Source organism: Sceloporus undulatus, chromosome 5 (assembly GCF_019175285.1).
Source record: "Sceloporus undulatus isolate JIND9_A2432 ecotype Alabama chromosome 5, SceUnd_v1.1, whole genome shotgun sequence".
Classification (NCBI taxonomy): domain Eukaryota; kingdom Metazoa; phylum Chordata; class Lepidosauria; order Squamata; family Phrynosomatidae; genus Sceloporus; species Sceloporus undulatus.
This window is the reverse complement of record NC_056526.1, coordinates 171226700-171253519: the sequence shown is the minus strand read 5'-3', so window position 1 is coordinate 171253519 and position 26820 is coordinate 171226700. Positions and strand designations below refer to the sequence as shown.

The 26820-nt window shown below is 39.0% G+C and overlaps 1 protein-coding gene across 4 annotated transcripts in view; it reads left to right on the top strand.

Annotated features, from left to right (window-relative positions):
* RAP1GDS1 (Rap1 GTPase-GDP dissociation stimulator 1) overlaps nt 1–26820 on the top strand; it is a 114498-nt gene that overhangs the window by 32336 nt on the left and 55342 nt on the right. For 3 of the 4 annotated variants that reach the window (XM_042470803.1, XM_042470802.1, XM_042470801.1), the window contains exons 3-4: nt 19523–19645; nt 23891–24016. In XM_042470803.1, coding sequence (XP_042326737.1) covers nt 19523–19645; nt 23891–24016 — 249 coding nt within the window. Of the gene's footprint in view, nt 1–19522; nt 19707–23890; nt 24017–26820 lie in introns of those variants that run through there. The other variant, XM_042470804.1, reaches the window with a different exon arrangement.

Sequence of the window (26820 nt, the reverse complement as noted above, 5' to 3'; positions counted from 1 at the left end):
TGAGTAGCTGGCCCTTTTTAAAACTGCAGTAGCTTACGAGTATTAAAATCTCTAATATTACCTATATTCTTGTTTAATAGTGATCTTAAAGAACAAGAACATGATTCAAGAAATATATATATAAGATCATTATTGGAGTACTTTCTTCCAGGCCTTTTACCTTCTAAGCAGTGATGAAGTGAGGTGATAGCAGCCAGGGATAGTGCCTTCTTAATGTTGATGTCTTCCTTTTGGAGCATTTTCTCAGAAACACTAAACTAGTATCAACTTTTTAAACTTTTGAAATGCTAGATGAAAAACATGGGACTAAATCCAACTGCTTCTCATAGGTAAATTAGATCCAGTGAATCAGTTGCTGAGGTCATTGGGTCTATTCAAGTTGGGACTACCAGCTGAATTTAGTCTAGTACCACAGTTGATTCTGTTGCTGTGATGATTCCTTGAGAGCAATGTTCTTCCGCTGCCACCACTCAGTGAATTATCAATGAACTATATTTCCCAAGCACACCCTGAGACAATAAACTATATTTCCCAAGCACACACTGAGACTTGCTTGAGAGAGAGAGATCTAGTTTCCTTTCTTGCTAACCCACAGCAATCAGTAACCGAGATAAGGCATGTGTACAGGAGCACAGAGATAGCAGATGCTTTTAAAAGAAAGAAGTTTATTTTAAAGAAATAGTATAGAATAGGAAGGTATCACTCATGCCAGGCCTCCTTGCCTTGCAGGTCAGAAAACACAGTTACAAAGATATTCATTTCAAGCAAGCTATTAGATAAACATAACAAAAACCTAGACGTACTGACTAACACTGTTCCTAAGCTACTCACACAATGATGGGATTTGCAGTCCTTGTGGAGTTCTTGGAATCAGGGAGTTGGCTCCTTGCCAACTCTACCTGCATGCCAGAGCCGGTCCTCCGGCTGCTCAGAGGACAAGCCTCTGGTTTCTCCAAACCAGCCAAGATGGAGAACAAAGGACACATGGTCCTACATGGGTATTTAAAGCCCTCTCTTGGAATCTTTTTGAAACTGCCGCTCTGGCACTGTTGATTGGCCAAGTGAGCCTTACGTCAGCTATGATGTAGCTGCTCATTAGCATGTGATGTCATCTCTCATTAGCATGTACCTCCTCCCAGATTAACCCTTTGTAGTTCAGGAGAAGTCCTCAGGTGACTGGGAACCCAGCCACCACAGTTGCAATATCTTTGAGTTGCTGTTGTTGTATGGATGCTGTTTGTGCTTTTGGTTTATATCTTAGCTTTTTGATTGATAGTCAGATAGACAGTGCTAAATGAACTTTCTAGACAGGTTACTGTATTTCTAATTCCTAAAGAGGGCTAAGATGTTGTTCAAACAAATGTATTAAAAATATTTTTCCTAAAAGGAAAGCAAAAACAAACAATGGTGAGTTTTTTCTAGCGTGGGAGTTGAACTGAAGTCAGTGTTGTCAAAATTTTGTTTTTAAATCTTGTCAGTATTCATTCAATATTCATAGAGCTGGGCCCTTTCACAATACACAATTATAGTGCTCTGACTATAACTTTAACTTTCATGGCAGCATCTTATGGAATCTTTTATAGTTTGGTGAGGTATGAGAGCATTCTGGTCAAGAACGGTAAATGCCCTTCCTTAACAATGTTGTAGTTGGACTGCAACTTTGGAGACCAAGGTTAGAATTTCTGCATGGCTATAGAAACCTAGTGGGTATCTTTGGCCAGTAACACGATCTTAGCCTCCAAGGAAGGCAAAAAGCAACCCCCCCCCCCAAGAGAATCTTGCCAAGAAAACACCATGATTGGGTCATCATAGGGTTAGCATAAGTCAGAAACAACTTGAAGACACACTACAACAATAATTATGAAGTGTGAAAAGACGTCACCAGGACTTTGATAATACAAAATTCAAGTTGATAGTTTAGAGACATACAGATGGCCCTCCTTATCTACAAATTTATTTATCCATGAATTCAAGCATCCACAGCTTGAAAATATATATAAATTGCCAATAGCAAAATTTAATTTTCTGGTTTATATAAAGAAGCCATTGTATTTAATAGGACTTGAGCATCCACAGATTTCGTTATCCATGGAGGGTCTTGGAACCAAACCCCAGCGGATAACAAGGGCCCACTGTAATAGGCTTCTCATTGTTTAGTGAGGGGAAAAAAATCTGGGTTTAGCTAGTGTGTGTGTGTTTTTAAGGTAGCCTACATACTACTCATTTTATAATTACACCTTGATATGAGCAATTAACAACTTGGTTAATTTTTAATTATGTGTTTTTGAAAGAGTCTAGTATATGTCTTGATATGGTTGACAATGTACATTTCTTGCTGGTACCTAAAGTTCTACAATATATTGTTAATCCTTTTCTTAGCTCCTGACAGCTGAATAGGGCCTGGTTTGCTACCCTTTTACTTGCCCTTCTTCTCAGTCTCCCACATGGCTTGTTACCTTCTAGCTTTTTGGAGTGCTATCTGTACCAAACAAAAGGCTCATAAGGAGGGAGTTTCACACATATCTAGTCTCCAGGAAATTTCTAGGGAACAGCAGATGGGTGTTCTCTTTCTAACGGTAGAAGTGACAGGAGTGTTGCTGCATTACTATGGGCTTCCTGCTTTAGGGCTCCTGGTGACAGCTGTGGGCAGGCTTCTGTCTCACGCACTCAAAACTCAGCCACAAATTAACTGGGATGTTTGTATGTCTTAAGGGGGTGGAGTGAGCAAGAAAGAGAGAAAGGATTCATAAAATTATGAAAAAATATGACAGAAGAGGGGGATGAAAGAAGACTTTGCAATACCAGGTGCTAAATCTTGAAAGGGTTAGAAAAGGCTAAGCTTTCCTCCTCTGTTTTCCTATATTTAATGTCATTGGTGCTTTCTGCACCGCCATTTGGGACGTCCTCCGGACGTCCCATTTAAAAAAAGGGGCGTCTCTTATAGACGCCCCTGGGCCTAGTACGGACTCCGTCCGTACAAGATGGCGGCGGCCCTTCTACATGGCCGGTGCCATCTTTGCATATCGGACGCTGAGTGTCCGTATGCGTCGCGCCGCTTGTGACGTAGCAAGCGCGCCCCTGGCGCCTCGCTACGTCGCAAACGCGACGGGAAAAGAAGCTCCATTTTGGAGCTTCTTTTTTGGTCCGCGCGGGAGTCGGGCCGTGTGAAGGCTCTGGCTCCCCCGCGGACCTACTGGCGGCGGCGGTCTGTACCCCGCCATTGTTTTGGCCCTGAATGATCCCCCACAATGGCATACAAATTATGCTAAAATGAGAAAAGTATTAAGGTATAAACAATTTTGAACCACATTCAATCAGCCAGTCATTTATTGTATTTAAACTAAAAGCCAATACAAATCCAATAAAATCCAATAAAAGGATGCATACATACATGTATGAGTACATCTCTAGAAGGAAGTCAAATTAATGTATCCTTTATACTATAGCAATATCTTTCAAATAAATCACACAAATACTTTTAGCAGCTTTAGCAAATAAGGCTGTTTTATGTGTAACATATGGATCACAGTCTGATAGTAACCAGCAGTTTCATGTAAGAATCTCTTCCTGAGATTTTGACAAAGCTAACAATAAATGTGAAGTATTCCCTACCTCTCCCACACCACAAATGCAGAGCCTTAAATTTCTCAGAATGTTTCCACATCTGTTGATCCAGACAAGGCAAAGTTTGGAAGCATAGTTCTGTAAATGCACTTATCAGGGGCGCAAAAGCAAGCATTTATATGTATTGAGCTCTTATGTGATTTGATTTCAACAGATGATACAGGATGGGGTGGGGGGAATGAAGATTTAACTGAAACTAAATCCTGATCCTTATCCAACATATAGATCCAATCCCTCATCCTATTTTTAACTCCAGGAAAGACAGAAATAAATGTTGAAAGGATTTTAGAGGTTAATAAGTTTTGAACTAGTTTAGTCCAACCACCTGGTGGAGCAGTGGTTAAATGCCTGTACTGCAGCCATTCACTCAAGACCACAAGGTTGCGAGTTCAAGACCAGCAAAGAGCCCAAACTCAACTCAGGCTTGCATCCTTCCGAGGTCGCTAAAATGAGTACCCAGACTGTTGGGGGCAAATTAGCTTACTTGTTAATTAGCTTACTTGCTGTTCACCACTATGATTTTTGGAATAGCGGTATATAAATAAAACATATTATTATTATTATTATTATTATTATTATTATTATTATTATTATTCCATTGTTTGCCTAAACAAAGCTTAGGGAAGTAGTCCTCTATCATGTCCAATACGAAAGGGCTGCCATCTCAGCCCTAGTTTTTACAGATCCCCATCTGTTTCTGTCCTGAGGAACACAGCTGCAGTCCACAAATATGTCAAAAACTTGTTCTGACAAACCTCCAGGTTATTCAAGTTATTGTGATTAAACCCCAGATCTGAATGCTATATTACATATGAGTAACTACTTTACCTAAAAATGCTTTTAATGCAGGAATTACCAGTCTGTCACTTCTAGAGTAGAAAAAATTCACTATAGTTCTGTACTATTGTTCTGATGTTTTGAAGTCCTCCAATAATTTTTCTTATCAAAATATACCCCCAAATACTTAAAAGAGGGGATCTGTTCTAACTTATTTCTACTGCAGTTCCAATTAAATTTAAATGATTGTTTGCCAAAGATGCTCACTTTTGATTTAGCATAGTTTATTCTATGTTTTTCTATTTGACAGAACTCATATATAGTTTTTTGTGGGTTTTTCAGGCTATGTGGCCTTGTTCTAGAAGAGTTTCTTCCTGACGTTTCGCCAGCATCTGTGGCTGGCATTTTCAGAGAATGCTTGCCTGGAAAGGAGTTGGGTATACAGTGTGTCCTCGCCTTACGCGGGGGATCCGTTCCGGATCCTGCCGCGTAAGGCGAATTCCGCCTATGCTTGAGCCCCATTGGAAACAATGGGGCTCGTGCGCGGGGGTGCGCGCAAGGCGCAATGGGCATGCGCGCCCATTCAATTGAATGGGACGCACCGCCCCTTCCACCCCGCGCGCGCCCCGTGGCTTGAGTGCGTATGCTCAAGGGCGTGTATGGCGCGCCCGCGTATGGCGCGGGCGCACTGTATATATTGTGTGACCTGGGAAGGCAGAGGAGATTTGCGTGTGTATTGTTCTGTTGCTAATGACAGGCCTCGGGGTAGGAGGGTCTGCAAAAGAGCAGATGCTGGCAAAACGTCAGGAAGAAACTCTTCTAGAACATGGCCACATAGCCCCAAAAACCCACAAAAAACTATGGATGCCAGCTGTGAAAGCGTTCGACTTCACAGAACTCATAAAGTTTATTTATATTTCTCTTCCGACCAATTTTATTCGTAGATAATAATACAGTGTCATCAGCATACATTAGGATTACCATTTTACAATAGCCCAGTGAAGGAAGAAAGTGGCCAGGGCAATTTAATTTAACTACAGTATTATTAATATAAATATTAAATAGGAGGGGGTGGTAACAAGCAGCCTTGTCTGATTCCTTTTGTTGTACAATTTTTCTCCATCAACTTCTCATCTGTGCTAATCCTTATAGTTGTATTAGTATATAATAATAAATATTTATTTATATCCCGCCTCTTCCATTTTGAGGATCGAGGCGGGTAACAGCAGAGTTTATACAACAATAAAAACAACAAGCCCCACAAGACCCCAGCCCAACCTTCCCTCCCACGTATAAAATTAAACAATAAAACATGGTTAAAAATACATAACAATATAACAAAATTAATAAACAAACCACAAATAAGAAAAATAATAAAAGGCGGGGGATTCAGTTGGTTCTGGAAATATAATTCCTGAATTGGGAGCAATAACATCTTATTGATATTAATTCCACTAAATTTACTCCTCAAACAATCCCTATTATTTATATCAAAAGCTGAGAAAATTTCAGTGAAGTGGCAAAACCAACTCTGAGTCTTCATTGCCTTATAAACCCCTAACAAAAATTCATGGGATCACCATAAATCAACCAGTGACTTGAAGGCACACACACAGGAGTGGGCAACTGTAGTGGCCTGGAAGTGGATATTCTGTACTTAGGATTCTTCAGGCATTGCATGGGCTGCCAAAAACAAAGCAAAACTGGAATGTCTGTTTAAAAATGTGTAGTGAGCCAGTATGGTGTTGGGCTATTTGAGTGTTGAGCTATGACTCTGAAGAACAGAGTTCAATTCCCTGCTCAGCCATGAAACCCTGGCCCTGGGCAAGTCACACTTTTTTATCCTAAGGATATTGATGGCAAATTCCTTATGAAGAGACTTAGTAAGAAAACTCTATGATAGTGTCGCCTTAGGGTCATCATAAATCAGAAATCACTTAAAGGCACACAACAACAACAACAAACTGTTTTGAACATTAGAATTTTAATTGTTAAACAGTGCAGGGGGTTTTCAACCTGTTTAAGAACTTAATTGATGCTGGGGATGGGGCTTCCAGGATAAGCAATTCACTTTTCTTTGTTTTCTGCTGTGGCAAGGGAGAAATGGTCTGAGAAATTTTGAAAAACAACTGCAGGCTGGAAGGCTGTATTTGTACATCCTTGAGATATATATATGTGTGTGTGTGTGTGTGTGAGAGAGAGAGAGAGAGAGAGAGAGAGAGAAATATTAGGAATATAATGTCCTGACATTCCTACTATTGGGAATGTTATGTCAGGAGGTAAGTTGTGAAGAATTTTAGCATGTTGAGTATTGAATTCAGAGGCTCATTCTCCTGAATTTCTTATTTGAATGATTTCCATACCTATCAAACATAAGCAAAATGCAAGAATTCAAGGTCACTAACAAAATCCATACAATTGCACATTGGGAACAAAGTGCCTCTCTTCAATAGCTTAGGAGATAAAAAAAATCTTCCTAGAGGTTTCAATTTAGCATTTACTTGGATTGACTGACTTGAGCCACAGATTTATTGAGTTTGCTAGAGCAAAGAACCACGAGAATATTTATAAGAATGACTTCAGGAGAAACTAGAGAGAGAAAAGGTTGATAGAGACTATTTGGGAAGGTAAACTTTCTGCCAAAGTTCATGGCTTCTGGGACAAAATTATTACAGTTATCCAACTATTTATTCCTTTCACTCTCTGATCTACTTCATTCTATGGCCATGGCCCTGTGTTTATAATAGGTATAATTTTGATGAAAAATACTAGTCATAGTTGAATGTGGAATTTGTTTCCTGTTTGTTTCTGCTGCCATACGAGGTGTGTAGGATAAAACTATGTCAGTAATCAGAATGATTAGTTTCTCCAGAGATAAATACATTGCACTTACTGTTATGAGAAGACCTGACTCATTAGAAAAGATTATGCTTGGCAAGGTAGAAGGCAGTAGGGAAAAGGGAAGACTTAATTATAAGTAGAAAGATTCAAGAAAGCCACAGCCATGAATCTGGGAGACCCGAACAGGGCTGTTGACAACAGGGTGACTTGGAGCTATCTTATTCATACAGTTGCTATAAGTCAAACTCAACTTGGTGGCAGTTAACAAAATAACTTACTAACATTATCATTGTTGTTTGCTGTTAACTGCCATCGAGTCATCCCTGACCCATGGCAACCCTGGGTATGAGACATTTCCAAGAGCCCCTGTCTTCCACCGCTCTACCCAGTTCCTGTAATTTCATGCCTGTGACCTCCCTCACTGAGTCAGCCCATTTGGCATATGGTCTTCATCTCTTTCTACTGCCTTCTACTTTTCCTAATACAGTGCTCCCTCGGGTTACGAAATTAATTCGTTCCGCCGCGGCGTTCGTAACCCGATGCATTTCGCAAGCCGAAAAGGGCTTTCCGTTAGCGCTGGCAAGCCGCACGTTTGAATTTCGCGCCGAAAAAAATTTCGTAACCCGAAAAAACCTTCGTATCCCGGAACAGTTTTTTCCAATCTAACTTTTTCGTATCCCGGAAATTTCGTAACGTGATCAATTCGTATCCCGGGGTACCACTGTATTGTTGTCTTTTCCAGTGAATCGTGCCTTCTCAAAGTACAACAGCCTCAGTTTGGTCATCTTGTCTTCTAGGGATATTTCTGGCTTTATCTGCTCAAGGGTCCATTTGTTTGTCTTCTTGGCTGTCCATGATATCCTCAACACTCTTCTGATTAAATTGAAGTTGTCGTACCTTGGTCGCATCATGAGAAGGCATGACTCATTAGAAAATACAATAATGCTAGGGAGGTGAAAGGCAGCAGAAAGAGAGGAAGACCACACACCAGATGGCTGGACTCAATTAGGGAGGACACAGACCTGAGTCTGCAGGAGCAGTGTAGGACAGAGACAGGAGTCATGGAGATTTCTCATCCACAGGGTTGCCATGAGTCAAGATTGGCTCGAGGGCAGTTAACAGCAAATAATGAAGTTTCGACTTCTTCCTCAAATCTTCTTCTCGGTCTTCTTAATTTTGCATACATGTGCAAACTTATGTGAACATGAAGTGATAGCTGGTGGGTCACAAAAGAACTAATCAAGATGCTGAATGCTTCTCTCCCAAATAGGCCAAACTCCTTGGAAAGCTCCTTTAAAGTTCAATCTAAAACCAGGAGTAAATACATCTTCCCCACTGAGCTGGGAATCATCAGCTACCATGCAGGCATGCACACACACAAAGTATCCCTGTTAAATTTTTATGCACAGGGATGTATATTTTGGGAGTAGCATACAAAAGGTGAATCTGAATTGCTAATAGGTACATATAAGTGCTCCTAAATTGAACACACAAATCAGTCGTTTCAGCTTTCAGTATAGCAAAAGAGAAGGCAGTTTGACTCATAGGTGACTCTCTTTAAATAGCTGCTTGAAATTTTATTTTATCATGAATATGTTATGAGTGTATGTTCAGCTGTCTTGCTGAGGCAAATGCACTTTTGAAAACAGAAATTTTAAACTCATGAAGCAAACTAGTTGGTTTCAGGAAAAATCATTACTTCAGCCTTCTTTAAGCCTTCACTTGTAGTTTATTAAACAGCTAGTTTGAATGATTTGATATAGATAAATAATATGTACCATGGGGATGAGCTCTCCCATTGCACTGAAAGCCATCCTTCTGTAAGGAAAACTGAACTCAGCTGTACAAAAAGTAAAAAGCAGTAATTCTTCCTTTATTTATATGAGCATAGGAATCCTTTGTGAATTTGATAAGCAACTGTGAAGAAACCAGGAGCTTGTGACAATGGAATCCACTTTTGAATTGTAGAATTTTGTCAAACCATATCCGATTCACTGAACCAGTGGAATTTTGTAATACGTTTGTATAACCAGTACATTGGCAATAGACCAAAAGATGCATAGTAACAGAGAGTGATTCTACTACTGTGGAAAGCAGATATTTCTAAATCAAGTGCAGATGTTCCTTCTCTTTTGCTGTTTACCTTGCTGCACAGGCAGCTTTCTTATGGTGTGATCCCATGCTACTCTGAAAATAAAATTATAGAAAGACCACATGGGCAATACCAATGAGATGGGGTGGTGGTGACAGCTTTGTGGTGGCTGTGGACCTTCAGGTCATTTCTGACTTATGGTCATCCTTAGGTGAACCTGTCATGGGGGTTTTGTGGCAAGATTTGTTCAGAAGGAAGTGGTTGCCTTTGCATTCCTCTGAGGCTGAGAGAGCATGATTAGCCCAAGGTCACCCAGTGAGTTTACCTTGCTGAACGGGGATTTGAATCCATGTCTCCAACATTCAAACCCCTATGCTATGCCAACTCGCGGCTCAGTAGTGGCTTTGCCTAGTGAATGTCCCAGAATCAGTGCCTGGTGTCTCTCAATTTAGGTCTTGAGTAATACTTGCTGAAAAAATCCTTTTGTTCAGACTTTGGAGAGGACCTGCCAGTCAAAGCTGGCAGTATTGATCTAGGCAAAAGGATCTTCTAACTTGGAATAAGACAAGTACCTGTTTTAAGTCCACATAAGCACTGCTCTGTTCTGCTGACATTTGTGTGAGATACAACCTTGATGTGGCCTTTGCTGACACGACTGCTTTCTGCACACATTCCTGGAGTGGCATGAAATCACACTATGTGGAGAAGTGTTCCTGTGCCTTTATGTTTAAGTGTGAATTGTCCTGAAGTGTTTGCCTGATCAAAATAAAAATGTCTATACAGGCAGTATCAGAGTCTCTCTCTCTCTCTCTCTCTCTCTCTCTCTCTCTCTGTGTGTGTGTGTGTGTTTGTATAACAGCTAGTTTCAACTCTTACTTATATAAGGATGACTCACAGTAAATTGAGGAAATGATAATCAAGTAGCTTTCTTCAGAGTCTAGTTTTCTTTTTTCATTCTATAGCTTTGTAGAATTCCCTTTTTTGAGAATCATGTCATGTTTCTAGCTTCTTGGTAGGTTTAAAACAGTAATGGGCAAATGCAGAGGGGATAGAGGCCATCACATGCACGTGCGCACACACACACCTGGCAAGCCACACCAGCACATTTCAGTGCAATGGAAGTTATATGATTTCATTTACAGCTACAATTTTGGCTGATCTTGGTCCTTTTTTAAAAATTTTTTAGCGGTTTGGGATAAACAAAGTACCACATTTGAAATGGTTTAGAAGGGCTCTTGGGCAGTTTTTGGCTAGAAAATATTCCAAAAATTGTATTGAAACTTCTTTTAAAGAACAGTTTGGGGACTGGGTGCATTTGGAGGGCTTGTGGCTACACATGGCCTATAGGCCACCCTATCCCCATCAGTGATAAAGAAGGTGGTAGGAATAGTCAAGTGGCCTTTGTATGCCCATGTTGAATTTGTTTTCAGTGGTAGTCTAAAAGTTAATGGTTCTATATCAGCTATTTGCTACCAGTGCTATTCTAATAGCTTTGTGAAGGGAAAACACACAGGTTCTATATGGTACTATAGTGGTTTGAATGTCTGAGTATGACTTGCGGAACCTTGATTTAAGTCCTCAATCAATTGAATGAACTCAAGAAATATAGAGTTCGAAGGAATCCCAAAGTGATATATTCCAGCCCCCTGTAACCCCCTAAAATAGGAACTGTATGGCTGTCTCCCAACCAAATTCTGATAGGGATCTGGAAACAGATAGGGGAACCAGAAAGGCAAAACATGTTGAAATAACTGGTGCTTTGGATTATCTTCATGTTGACCAGGTAATATTTGTATTGCAACAAAGATGACATTACTAGAGAAGATACATATTTATTAATTAATCATTGAGTCAAATAGAAGAGAGATGACCACTGATTTTTTTTTCCTGGGGAGTGTCCCAAATCTTCTTTGTGATGCAAGAATTGTTGAATCACTCAGAAATAGTAGTCATCTTGTTATCAGATAGAATGTAATATTATTCTGTTTGTTATTGGAGAGGTCTAAAAACTCATCACAGAAAATCACCTGTTAATTTCAACACAAAGCAGCAAGACAGTCATATACTAGAAATAGATTCTTCTTGGTAATATTTTCCATTTTGCCAAGAAAAACATTGTAGCTTTGCACACTCTTCACTTTTACAAGAGCAGTTAAAATTTGTTTGATTTTCTGAGGCTACTTGAATTGGTAGTATTTTTGGTTTTTGAGGGTGAAGAGTCTCCAGGTGGTTGTATTTTAATTTTATTGTTGCTTTTTAAAAATTATAATACTGTAGTGTGTTGCTTTTCATTCTTAATCTTTTCACTGCTTGGAAGACTAAAGTGCTCAAAATTAACATATATATGGAAACTGTAAACAATAAATAGAATGGCCAGCTCTTAGAGGCAACTTGTAGTCCTTGATCTATTAAAGTTTTACAGATTGGTAGGATTGAAAGGTCAAAACATGAGTGGTCAGTAAGTTCATCATATATTTATAGCTACCTTGTTCTGCAGTTTTTATGCTACATCAGGATCTCTCCTTTTCCAAACAATCCTACTTCTCCACCCATTGCTACAAGAGCATTTTATGTCATCTTGTATGTGGCTTATCATAACTTATTTATACATTCATCCCCATATCCTTTGATAAGTGCATGTAAGAGGGACATTATGAAGCTACAGTAATTTTCTGCATTATTTGCTATAGATTTAGAACACCTTTGCAATTATGGCACATAATCTCTCCTCCCCCCCAAAGAATAAATCTTACATGAGACTGTGTTTAAAAAGAGAGAAGGAAAGAACGTACATATGAGTCACTCTTTTTAGACTTCATGCTATTAATTTGGCTGCAGTCACATTGAAATTTTACAGGAGATATACCTTGGCTTTACTTATTGCTTTAAGAGGATTATATATTGCCCAATTTGCAGATAATCTCAGGTCAGTTCATAAAAAATCCCCCCTCCCCCGAAAAAACCCACAAAGAACAAAATCCCTTAAAACAAAACAAAACCCAGCCATCACCACTCAATAAATTTATGGATTTTAAGGCTAAAACAAATAATTAGTTGAAAGAGTATAAAATCATTGAAATAGCAGAGCGTTAAGAGCCTGCAGTGAATTTAAAGTAGTAAGGGAAAAATGAGTTTCAAGCATTGAATGTTGTCATAATAGAAGGATCTTAGCCTTGCATCTAAATGGTATGAATGAAGTGATTCTTCATCAGGTAAGTGTTGCACATGTGGAGGTTGTGGGCAGATGGATCATGACAGCTCCTTCTCTGATGGCCACCTATAGTACTGTTGTAACTGGTGTCATTCAAAGAAAATCCTCCTAAATAACTGAGCAAAAACATTAACAACTGCAAGTGCATTGTTAGAGTCTACTTTTGTGTATAGTGTCTAAGAACTATGGTTCTGCTGTTTCACAAGCAATTATTGAGGATAAAAGTGGAATAGAAACAACTTTCCCAAACAGTTTGCATGGTGATGATCCATCCCAGGGATGAGAATTGTGTGACCCTCCAGATGTTGGACTATATCTACCATCATTCCTCACCATGGGCTCTTCTAGCTAGGGCTGCTGGGAGTTCAGCAGCACCAGGACGAATTCAGCAGCACCTGGAGGATCATACAATTCCCATCTCTGATTTATGCTGATAAGAAATGGGACCAAGTTAAGTAGAGTCAAATGGCATTAAACAAGTAAATAGCATTTGCCCTCTTAGGTTAGACCAGCTTTCCCCAACTGCTGTCATGTTGGATGAAGGTGATTACATATTGTGCCAAGACCATCTGGAGAGCACCAGGTTGGGAAAGATTGATATTGATGTTAAACAGCTTTGATAATTATTTCTTGTCTATATTTGTTTCTAATTAGTTTATGTCTGAAACGTTTGACTAAATTACATTTGCCAATTTTCCCTGTCATATCTAGATTTTTTTTAACATCTAGTCAATCTAGTTACTCCAGAGTTTTTAAGAACAAATAATAGAATCTGCTGTCTCAACCAAAAGATTTGGGAGTTCTGTTTTATGTATCTATATTTTATTTTCATAATTGTCAGTGCATCTTTTCAGAAGTTTGCTAAGTGAAGATGAGCTCCAATATGCACCAAAGGAAAATGTACTTTTTAAATAACAGAAAGGCATCAAAGCACCCCAAGGTTTTTGAAAGGATGAAAATAAAGACAGATTTAGCTCTGGAAACTTGAACAGCAGTTCATGTGCACTGGTTTTTTGGGTTCACAAGTTTTGTTATATAAATCTAGACAGATGGATGAATTCAGCAGGCAGTGTTGTTCAGCAGGTCAGATTGTATTATGTTGATGAATCCCTCTGGACTAGTAGTCTGAGTCAACATTTGCAATACTGGCTAAGAGGCAGGCATGTCCATCACAATGTCAAATCTTCCTGCTCAGCTGTTCCATCAGATTTGAGCAGAAGAAGCATAGATCTTGATGCTGAGGACTTTTCCAGTCCCAGTTTTATCCAAACCCAAGATTGCTCAGTGCTAAACATATAGCAGCCCATATCTGCTGACAAGATATGGGAAGAACTAGCCAACTGCACTTGAGCATTCCTGCCCAAAGGAACTTTAAAATTATTTGATAGTCACAGAGTGGGTGCTATGTTGGCAATAGCATGAGCAGTAGTTAATTCACAACAAAAGTATTTTAAACAGGAATAGAAATACAAAAAGGTCACTTCTCACATTATGTAGAGCACATTAAATATTTCCACGTTAGTCTGACAAAAAGTCTGTAGCTGTTATGTCTGTTTTATTAGGTACTTTGGCTACCTCCCTAGCTTCCAGCACTTACCAGCCATTTCCCAGTAGATGGTTATTTGCAAAAGGGAAATATTGTCCCAATTTGTTTTCAAGCTCTCCTAAAACTTGCATTTGACAGTGCCCCCACTACTGTTTGGTACAGCACTTCCTGAACGTCTAAAGTATTTAATGTATAATAATTGAATAATGCTTGTGACAACCTTCTAAGATAGGGCAGTGTTGTTAATACCACATTGGTGATAAAATTAAAACAAGAGAGGCCTGAGGCTACAAGACTGTGGCTTGAGTAACTAAATCCATTGAATCTGAGGTCATGAGTTTACAGCTAGGGGCTTCACACATCTCTTGCTCTTAAAGCACAATCATGGCCATCCTACTTTGAAGCAAGTCCTGTTGTTCAGTGGAATACCATATATATTCAACTATAAGTCAATCTCATGTATAAATCGAAGGCAGGTTTTGGGACCACAATTGTGGATTTTGATACGACCCGTGGATAAGTCGAGGGTAAAGCCTAGGGGCATGTAACAAAGGATCTAAAAGATGAAGCAAAGGAAAATGATGCCAAAAAAGTTACAAAATCCCAGCAGGTATAACAGTTTGTAAAGGCTGGATAGATGAGAAAGTAGAGGGAGGTCATTGGTTCCAGGACAGATTACACTCTTGCCTTTCACCGGTTCCTTTATTTATAAAAATATAATATTTACATTGATGCGTGGATAAGTTAACCCGGGTTTTTGGGGTCAGTATTTTGACGAAAATTTCTAGACTTATACATGAATATATACAATATACCCCCAAGTAAGTACAGTACATGACGGCAGCCTTAGCCACTTTGCTATACCAGATTTTGGTACAGGGTAAGTCTCCATTATCTGAAATAGTTACATGATCTTGTCACCCATATGGGGGAAAATGGTTTTTGGAATGTTTTGGATTTCAGAATGCCACATAATGGAGAATTCATCCGTTAGTCATCTTTAACATAGGTGCATCAGGGTTTCAAGTTAGAAAGCACTATTCCAGAACAGAGCTTGGAAAGTTACTTTAAAATTAATTAGTTACAGGTTTCTTATTTTTTAAAAAATAAATGTATTAGTCAAATTGAAAATACTTTACAATCATAATAACAAATACATACAAATGTATGCAATAGTTATATCAAGTGAATGGGTAAAAAAATGAATATTGTCTTTCATATGTTATCACAGAATGATACAGTTGTAAGAGATCACAAGGTTTGGGCCATAAATTACTGTGCAATATGGGTGTGCCTCTCTGACCTTTTCCTTATGCTTCTTCAGACTGTCTCAAAAGACACATTTTTATTTGTTTCTTTGCCTATCTTAATTTGGTATGTAATTTTATTTTAAAAAACTAATTTCAAAAGTTTACTAAAACATTTTATCTGTAGAGACCATGAATCCTTTTTCCAGTTGCTCAGAATGACCTGTCTTGCTGCCAGACAGAGGAAATAGATACTATTCTTCTTAGAACTGTCACTACCACTATCATGATTTAAACTTTAAAGAGCTAGCCAACTATGCAGATTAACATTTTGAAAGGTAGTGATATTATTATTTTTTTAAATTTCATCCTAGACCTCTTGTACCATGGGGCATTGCCACCACAGATGAAAATAGGAACATTTGTGGTCACATTCTCTAACACATGATTGGGGAAAAATAATTAATTAGAGTTGTAGATCCAACTGCAGTACTGTTGGCCCTCCATATCCATGGATTTTTTTATCCATGGATTCAACCTTGATGGCTTGAAAGTATTTTCTCTCTCTCTCTCTCTCTCTCTCTCTCTCTCTCTATCTATCTATCTATATATATATATATTCCAAACAGCAATATTTCATGTTGCCATTCTATATATGGAACAACATTTTACTATAGCATTATATTTAATGGGATTTGAACATCCATGGATTTTGGAATCTATGGCAGGTCTTGGAACCAAACCCCAGCGGATACTAAAGGCCCACTGTATTTTAGTAATTTTTTTTAAAAAAATTGAATGCTACACAGTGCTTGTCTATGGTACAAATGCACTCATATCTAGTACATTGTCACTCAGCACCTACAACAAAGCCTGAAGTACAATAAAATGAGCACTTGAAACATGTGACATTCTTTCTCAACTACACCGTAATTGGGAGCAAACGTGGCATAGTGGTTTGAGTGATGGACTATGACTCTGGAGACCAGCGTTTGAATCCCCACTCAGCCATGAAACCCACTGGGTGACCTTGGGCAAGTTACACAATCACAGCCTCAGAGGAAGGCAGTGGCAAACCTGAACAAGAAAACCCCACAATAGGTTCATCTTAGTTCAAAAAGAATAGGTTTTTCATAGGTTTTGATAGGTTCAAAAATTATTTGAAGGTAATAATAATAATAATAATAATAATTTGTTTTATTTATATACCACTATTCCAAAGATCATAGCGGTGAACAGCAAGTAAGCTAATTAGCAAGTAAGCTAATTTGCCCCCAACAGTCTGGGTACTCATTTTAGCGACCTCGGAAGGATGCAAGCCTGAGTCGAGCTTGGGCCCTTTTGCTGGTCTTGAACTCGCAACCTTGTGGTTTCGAGTGAATGGCTGCAGTACAGGCATTTAACCACTGCGCCACCAGGTACACAGTAACAACAACAATAATACAGCATAATTACAGTTACACTGCAAAGAGATTAAGTAATTGTGATGCAATGTAGATCTAGATTTCCTATAGGGATTATGAGTTACCAGTTAATAGTTACTTGTAACTAGTTACTTCATAGTTTTCTTCTTGAGCTCTTTACAAAGGTAATAAGAAAAATGCCTCCTTCACACTTCCCGATTGTTGTCACATACAGTTCCTTCTCCTTCCTTTTCTCTGAAGATTTCTGTCCTCTGTAAAGCAAGTGTAGTAAATAGGAGTTCTCTCTGTAAGGCAAAGACCTGGTAATAGTGCACAACCACTGGTGATCCCATAAGATTTCTTTCCAGTTTGTTTTTCTGTCTTAATAGGGAGAAGAAACACTCACCAGTGGTTTACATTTTTGTTATACTTCTCAGGACAATATTTTCCCCAACTCGGTCCTACTGACATAACCTTGGTCTCGGTATGCTTCAGGTCTGTACATGCAAAATAAGAAGAAGTCTTTAAATATTTTAATAGTTGAGAACATTTAACTACCTGAGGGCACTTCTTCTAAAACAGAGCCAGTCTTGTCCTATTTTTCTACCTAATTTTCTTCCCTCCCTCCCCTTGCCTTTCTTTTCCCAGAATCAATCCCACTTTGAATGGGTCACTGCTTTTAAACTGTTTGTGCCTACAGCGGGCAGGGCCCATGCTGACTGGGAATAATGAGTATTTTAGACCAACAGATTTAGAGAGCACCATGCTGATGAGGTTGGATTAGGCACTTAAATTGTGCTTTTAAATTATATATATATATGAAATACAAAACCTTTCAGCAGAGATGGCCTGCATAAGGGGAAAATGAAACAACTAACAAAAAAAAAAATCTATCTTAACCATATCACTCCAGTTTTCTGCATTTCTTGGATTTTTTAACCATGCCCTCATGCAGTTTAGAGACTATGATGGCATAGTGGTTTAAGCATTGGAAACAAACCCCAGTGGATACCAAGGGCCCACTATAGATTGTCTCTGTGGATTATAATAGACTCCTAACAACCTTGTGTGCTCAGAACTACTTTTAGCGTTGCAGTATTCTGGGCTCTGAAAACAGTGCCATTCTGAGTTTTTCTTCCTGAACCAGATACTGCAGTCTTTAAACTAATTTACTGTTGAATTCACAGTGTGACTTGCTTACTAGGGCCCTTCTTCCCCACAGAGTGAGATCAAGGGTCATGGGGAATAAGAACATATGTGGGGTTAATGAACCCCAAACACAGTGTATAATGACTCAGGGTTCTGTGGTGCTGCATTAATTCTATTTCTTCATGATGATCACTTTTTATTTTATTTATTTAGCATTTGAATTTATGCCCCACCATTTTCCCCAGGCAGAATCCAAGGTTGATTACAGTTATTTAAAACAAGATGAAGTTAAAATTATTTTACAAAAACTAAAAAATAAATAAATATCAGTATGAATGTTTAAAAATGGTTAAAATATATTTAAAACATATGCAAAAGGATCTTGTAGCCCCTTTGAGACTAACTGAAAGAAAAAAATGGTTTCATGAGCTTTTGTAGACTTGAGCCTGCTTCCTCAGATGGATGAAGAAGTAGACTCAAGTCTACGATAGCTCATGCCACCAACTTCTATCTTTCAGTTAGTCTCAAAGATGCTAAAAGGTCCCTTTGCATCCTGATTTTTCAGGCTAACACTGAATTTAAAACATAATTACTAATAAAAGATAATACTAGAAAGGCCTGCCTGAATAAAAAGGCCTTTATCTGCCAGCAAAAGGAGAGCAGAGAGGGGAGCCAACCAGAACTCCCATGGAAGAGAGTTTCACAACCTGTGAGCAATCACAGAGAGGGCTATCTTGTGTGTCCTCATTAAATTGCCCATGAAGCTGATGGAAGCCAGACAAAGGTCTCCCCTGCAGATCTTAACCCTCAAACTGGCATATATAGTGGGATACAGCCTTTCACATAGTCAGGACAGAAAGCACATAGGGGTTTAAAGATCAAAACTGGTGCTCTGAATTATGCCTGGAAACAGACTGCCAGCCAGTGCAGTTGTTTAAATTGTGTGTATGTGTGTGACATGATCGCCGTAACCATCTGTGGGCATTTATATCATTTTGGACCTGCTGGAGTTTCCAAAGTTTCTGGTGCATTTAACTGCGTAGCATTGCTAAACTGATGAAAGAAAGTACTATGTGGGTGAGGCCTTTTCTTTTTTGACAGATGATATGATGCTTCCTACAAAGCATTCTGAGAAGGTTATGGGAAAGAAAAGAAAACAGGCAAAATTTTAGTTTTCTTTGCATGCCCTCTTATTAGTATAAACAGAAAGATCTGATAATCCAGTTTTTGCCAGAAATCTGTTTAAGCCTGAGTCATTGTGTTTTATTGGTGCTTGCTGATCTCAGGCAGATAAATCAGAGCATTACTGCCACACACAGCTAACCCAAGGCAAGAGGTTAATTTTATTTTCTTTGCTTCTTTTCAGGATACATTTTATCCCATTTATTTAATTTACACAGTTGAGAAGTCAGTCAAAACCATAGGTGATAAAAGCAAATCATAATGTGTAAAATTGTGCAGCAGTTGTGATAACACTATTGTGTCTTACACACTAATTGTAGTAATCTTTCTTCCATTCTGCTGCTATCCAGGTATAGATTCAAGATTCCACTGTAATTGTCAAATTTCAAGCAACCTATTTCTTGTCCTTTCTTTTACTGTATTCAGTATTGTATTTTTTTTTCTTTTCAGATACAGAGACAAGTGAAAAAATCCAGAAAAGTGGGATCCTCCAGGTGTTTGCAAGTTTGTTGACTCCGCAGTCTTCCTGCACTGCAAAAGTAGCTAACATCATAGCAGAAGTAGCCAAAAATGGTGAGGTTTTCCACAAGGCCTTTTCTGCTGGAACATCTTCAGTTTTGCAGCTCACTTGTCAGTATGTTTTACTTCATTTATGTTTTCATTTTATAGAATAGATTTTTTTTATTTCTTTCTCCACTCTTTTTGTTTTGTTCTGCCTTGGTAATAGATTAGTTCTTAGTCATCCATTTGCTAGATGCATCAAAGCAGTATGCATTTGCAATCCTTTTTACAGTATTATCTGTTGTTGAATATCCACATAGTTTTTTTTTTTAATTAGGGAAAACCAAGTGGCAGACTTCTACAGTTGTGTCAACAAGTACTGTTGCAGACATATCTCTGGATTTAACACTATAACCTATATTAATGTTCTAATTGGGGGGTGGTGCTTTTTAGTCTTACATAACATTTGTCAGTTCCCCAAGAAAAAACCAATCAATGTTATCCTATTGCTGTTTAGCCAAACACTGATGCCTTTCTTTCTCTAAAGGTGTGTTAAGGCCATTGTGGAATATCAGCCTACATGGTAAAGGATGATTTAGGTGAACTGGGATTTTCACAAGGGCCTAGCAAAGTGATTCCAAATATCTTGTAATGTGATTACAAGCTACTACAAGCTCCAGTGAGTTTCCTTGTGCTGTTGTTAAGCTTCTTACCAGATGCTAACACAAATATAATAGGGGATGGCAGGAACATAGCAAATCTGATGTTGCTTTAGTAATATGGAGAAATCTGAATTTCTAACACTGTTTCCCAGCTAGTGCTGTATGTTTAGGTTCCCTAAAAATAAACACTTACCTTTTGCTTGCAGAATGATGCCTCTTCTTTCCCTATCTCCTTATACAAAAACCTTCATCTCACATATTTTCATGGTTTGGGTAGCAGTTCCTTGGGATGTAGGGAAAGAAAGGAAAAGTACAGTGGGCCCTTCACTTATGTGGGGGATCTGTGGAGGACAGGATCAAAATTCAAAATGACCTGAATAGACTAGAAAGCTGGGCCAGAGCTAACAAAATGAAATTCAACACGGAGAAATGTAAGGTACTGCACTTAGGGCGGAAAAATAAAATGCACAGATATAGGATGGGAGACACGTGGCTGAACAAGACTACATGTGAAAAGGATCTAGGAGTCCAAGTAAACCACAAATTGAACATGAGTCAACAGTGTGATGTGGCAGCTAAAAAGGCCAATGCAATTTTAGGTTGCATCAATAATAGTATAGTGTCTAGATCAAGAAAAGTAACAGTGCCACTCTATTCTGCTTTGGTCAGGCCCTACCTGGAATATTGTGTCCAGTTCTGGGCACCACAATTCAAAAAGGACATTGAGAAACTGGAGCATGTCCAAAGGAGGGTGACTAAAATGGTGAAGGGTCTGGAAACCATGTCCTATGAGGAACAACTTAGGGAGCTGGGGACGTTTAGCCTGGAGAAAAGAAGGTTAAGAGGTGACCTGCCAACTCCACGACAGCAGCAGTGGGGCAGAAATAGTGACCCCTTATCCAGGGTACCAGGGTGAGAGTTAGCTCCACCAAAAGAAGCACAGGGATTTTTCACTCTTTTCAGAAAGCAGTTCAGAGAAGCAGTATGATGGCTTTCTAAAGTTAGATCTATCCTACATCTCCAGGGCATTGGTGCCAACACAGCCTGTAGCATGTAGAGGCGCCTTGTGCCACTCTCCAACTCCTTGACATGCTGAAAACTGTGTTAGCATTTGTTTCTATCCACACAGGAGGGGGGAAAGACAGGTACCCACTTCCCTTGAAGATTGCAGTTGCAATCTGTATCCTGAGCCCAGTCCTGAAGTGATACATGGGAATTGAAGGGTGCTAGTCCTGGCTATAAGCTGTCCCTGCGCCAACTTTCTGTGAGGCCTCATTATTGAATTGGTTTTGCCCTGCAAGTATTCCCAATGCTGGTAAACTTGGTCCTGATCTTACCTGCTAGGGCAGATATCCTAGTAAGTGACCTAGTAAACCATTGCACTTTAGCTTGACCTGGTACCTGGTAGATTAGTGACAGAAGAGGGCCCCGTTGAGTAGAGAGGGCCCTTCTGGCCAGAATAAAGAGTCTGAGTAATATGTCATCATTGTCACTGTTTCTGTAGGTAATCATGCAAACCCCACAGTTGAATGTGTTTTTCACCATAGAGGGGTAAAAAAATGCAACATTAGTCAAGAAGGGAACCCTGGTAGTGCAGTGAATTAAATGCTGGTACTGCAGCCACAAGGTTGTGAGTTCAGTCCCAAGGGCTACAAGGTTGACTCAGTCTTCCATCCTTTCATAGGTTGGTAAAATGAGTACCCAGCTTGTTGGGAGCAATTAGCTTACAGATTGTAAACCATTTAGAGAGTGCTGAGTTTACTAATAAGCGGTGTAGAAATGTACATGCTGTTGCTATTAAGAAGTTGTAAGCTATAGTCTAGAAATTACCCACTGGTCCATTTCCACATGATATTCCTGGTCATTGTACGTATATGTTTTTGCTGTTCTAAACTGCTGGCCTTCCTTTAGTAACAATAATACAGTATGGGTAAATTGTCAGAACACACTGGAAATAACTGTCCTGCAAGGCAACAGTAATTGTTTGAAGCTGCCAGAGATTATATTCAGCACATGAGACTCATTTTGGCATGTGCTGCACTTTGGCATACATGGTACTGCTACATTTGCGCATATGAAAATAATTTTAGACTTTTTGTTCTTATTGAGCTTGTGGTTTTTAAATTGACTATTCTTTTCTCCTAATGGAGAAAAAATGTTCATAAATGCAAAGCATTCAAATGCATTTGAAACATTAGATTTATCAAAGCATAAGCCCAGTTTTGAAATTACTCATTTATTTTGGATAAGTGGTTATTGGCTCCAGGTGACTAGGTATGTGACAAAGCAGATCCTGTCACAGAGCTGCTAAAGTACAAGATGTTGGGACACCATGATGTTGTGCTGCTCTAATACGTGTGGCAGGGTTGGACAAAGTAAAGTACAGCCCCCAGGGCTTCATGCAGCCCCTGGACACCCTACCAGTTCCCCAAAGTACCCCAAACCTGCAAAATTCTAAAATAAATAAATAAAATAAATAAAATAAGAAAGTGTTTGGTGAGTTTACTCAGAGAGCCCCTTTAAATGGCATTAAAACATCAAAAACACCCTACCGCACCCTTAAAACCCCATATCACCTTCACATACCTCAATTTTCTTCTGCAGTCAGTCTCAAAATTAAAACATTTCATTTCCTGTCACCATTTTGAGGGGGGCTGCAAAGGCAAATGGAAGCTTTTGGGCTTGTTGGATGTCTTGTGTGGCCTATGGGGGGGGAGATTGGACCCTTAAACCTGTGCAGTTGCCCATCCCTTTTACACACATACCTTGGTAAGATAGCAGGTCTAAACCATGCCCATAAACCGAAAATTGCCTTAAAGCAGTTGTCAGCCTTTTTTTCCTTACTTGTCAATTCATATAAAGGCCTAAAAGCATATTTATACTATTATTTATTAAGTGTGCAATAGCACTTGGCATAACAAAGATAAAAAACAAACAAAAGTAAAACTAAAAAATTAAAATTTGCCAGAATGTGACATTGAAATGAAGTGCATAAATCCTGCAAACAGACAGCGTGGATAACAAAATGGCGCTGCACTGTATACTTGAAAAATGCAGTATTAGCAAAGCATTCTAAAGCAAAGCACCTTAAAGCAAGGTATGCCTGTATATAGCCATGCTGCTCTAAATGTTTATTTTGACCTATAGCTTTGAAATTTTGCTTTTCTCCCATTTATGATTTTATTAATATTCTGTACTGAAGCTGGACTTTAGAAGGAAAAATTGTCTTCTTCAACCGATTTTCTTTAATTGAATTGTTTGGAGCTTCTTTAATGTATGAGAGGTGCTTGATGATATTAAAATTTTCTGTCTCAGTTCATAGTTCCCCAAAAACGCTTTGTATTTAACTAATGGTAAAACAAAAATCATTTCAAATATTTTTTACCGAATGAATTCACACTGGGCAACAGATATCTAGAATACTGAATGTGACCATAACTCCTAGGATTGTTTTGCTTGTTTGTTTTGAGCTAGAATGTTTTCATTCTGTATATAAATTTTATAATATTGTACAGACAGGCAACTTCAATGCCTCTGGCTCAATTTGAATTTGGAAAAGAAAATTGTGTGCTGGAGGAAAAATGGCTCTGTTTATAGGAAATTATCAAATCCCCAGCAACTACACTTTAATTAAACCTTTCTCTGTGACTTATAGAGTTTATGCGGAATCCATGCGTTGATGCTGGCTTGATTCCACCTCTGGTGCAGCTCTTAAACTGTAAAGATCAGGAAGTGCTTCTTCAAACGGGGCGTGCTTTGGGCAACATATGCTATGACAGCCGTAAGTATTCAAATATCAGTGTTTGGGGGAAGGGGTTTAAGCCTGTTTCTTGTTGTTCATTTTTTCTCTCTTGTTTTGTTGATCACAGTGCTGATTTCTGTGAGACATCTGTGAATGCTGTCACAATTAAGCATAACTTGTATGACAAACTGTCAGAAGAGTCCCCTTTTTAAAAATGAAAGCAGATAGATCCTTGGCAGTTATCATGGCATTTTGTGGACAGAGATAGACAAAATGCTTTTATAAATGAAGACTTGTCTAATTTTGTTTCTGTATGAAATATTAATAGGGTCAACAGGTGCTATACTGTTGTTTTCCAGCCCAGGTAATAAAACTGAATGGAATTCTGATCACATTTGGCTCTTACTGATTGATATATTTGGTAGCACGAATGAATTGGTCTGCTGGCACTGTTATGAGGTTCATTTGCTTACAGTAGTGTGGATTGCATCATCTACTTTGTAGATAGCTCTGCTTTCTAACAGAAGTGTTAAATTTGGGTTGGTCACTTAATGTGTGGTCAACCCAAGACATACATCACTAAAACAGAGAGCAGAAGAAAGTCACATTTACATGAACTTGCATATGTTAGTGTAGGTGTAGAGGGAAGATATGAAATTATGTCTGGCATCCTGTTAGCCTTTTACATATTTGTATGTTCCCCTACACATCTAGTTATACTTTTTCAGTCATGGCATGGAATCCATATTCAATTCACAGTTTTATAAGTGGAGTTTAGCAAGTGTAGCTGTTGCACATGCCCTTGCACATTCTTGGATAGTGCAGAATTACTCATCAATGCCTTCAGTGCAGCACTTGACTCACTAAGATTGTGTAAAGAGCAGGCACATTTACAAATAGGCAGTTGTTCAGCAGGGTGATGATGTATGGCCACCATCACTTAACTATGTGAATGTAGCCTATGCAAGCACAATGTAGGATCTTGCCTTGTTTTTATAATTTAAACAGAATTGCAGTACATCTCACCTAAATGGAGGAGACAATGAGTGCTTCCAGAACCTGGTATCCAGGAACTAACTGTTGATGGACAACTTCAAGGCCCAGATTTTCTTTCTTGTAATCCTTCATCTTTAAATCAGATTCAGATGGGAAATCCTTCAAATAGAGGATACTTTCAAAACAAGGACTATAATCTGGCTACCCTTCAAACAGAGGATTATCCTCTGTAAAAGAACACAAATAACCCAACCCTAGCTGTGTGTATATGTGTTTGTGCCTTCAGGTTGCCTGTTGACTTATGTCAACTATATGAATTTCATAGAGTTCTTGGGGAAGGTATACTGAGATGGCTTGCCAATTCCTTCTTCTGAAATATAGCCTACAGCACCTGGCTTTGGCATTATTCCATCCAAGACGTAGCTAGGGCTGACGATGTTTAGCTTCCAAGATCAGATGGAATCTGGTGCATTTACAGTATTTAGGCAGGCTTCTATCAATAAAAGTATAGTGTCTAGATCAAGAGAAGTAATTGTGCCATTGTATTCTGCTCTGGTCAGGCCCCACCTGGAATATTGTGTCCAGTTCTGGGCCCCACAATTCAAAAAGGACATTGAGAAACTGGAGTGTGTCCAAAGGAGGGCGACTAAAATGGTGAAAGGTCTTGGAAACCTTGCCCTATGAGGAACGACTCAGGGAGCTGGGAATGTTTAGCCTGGAGAAGAGAAGGTTAAGAGGTGATATGATAGCCCTGTTTAAATATGTGAAAGGATGTCATATTGAGGAGGGAGCAAGCTTGTTTTCTGCTGCTCCAGAGAACAGGACCCGGAACAATGGATGCAAGCTACAGGAAAAGAGATTCCACCTCAACATTAGGAAGAACTTCCCGACAGTAAGGGCTGTTCGACAGTAGTGGATTCTCCTTCCTTGGAGGTCTTTAAACAGAGACTGGATGGCCATCTGTTGGGGATGCTTTGATTTGAATTTCCTGCATGTCAGGGGGTTGGACTGGATGGCCCTTGCAGTCTCTTCCAACTCTATGATTCTATGATTCTACCAGACTAGGGGTGTGGGAATATGTCACTTTCATTATTATGGAAATGGGCATTCTCAGCCCATCACAGATATGGTGGTATGATTTCCTTTTTTATTCCCTTGAGGAAGTTTGTGCATATTTTAATATGCATTTTTCCCTAATATAGTCCACTCTCACTTTACGCGGGGGATCCGTTCTGGATCCCTCGCGTAAAGCATAAAGCAAGTATTCTCAAGCCCCATTGGATAGAATGGGGCTTGGGCTTGCCGCGCAGCCGTGTGTGTTTGCTGCGGGTGTGGGTGTGCCATTGTTTTTGTTGCTGGGCAGCTTCAGCATAAGTGAAAGCCACCTGTAATGAGTCTGTGTATGGCATGGACTCACTGTATACACAATTTTGTATACCTTTATTTCATTGGCTAAAACGTGTTTGTAATACAATTTTAAAATAAATGCATTTTTAGTTCTGTGAATTTTGGAAATGTGCACATTTTGAAACTTGAATTTTAAAATGGTTTTGTGAACATTTTTCTCCATCAAATCACATTACAAGCCTTAGAAATTTATGAGTTGCCAAGAGAAGATAAGTTTCATCCTGTTGTGAGATCCCAACCAATTTGTTTTCCGCCCTTAGATTAGATTATTTGGGAAGCATGAAACAACCAGTCTATAAAATGTGAGGTTACAGGTTACTTGAAAGCGCACACTCACGCACACTCACACACACGTACTAAACTAATTTTAAATGTCATTTAAAAGATTAATATATTTTCTAGACCTTGAAGTATGATAAAAATGATTCCTTTTAATTTCC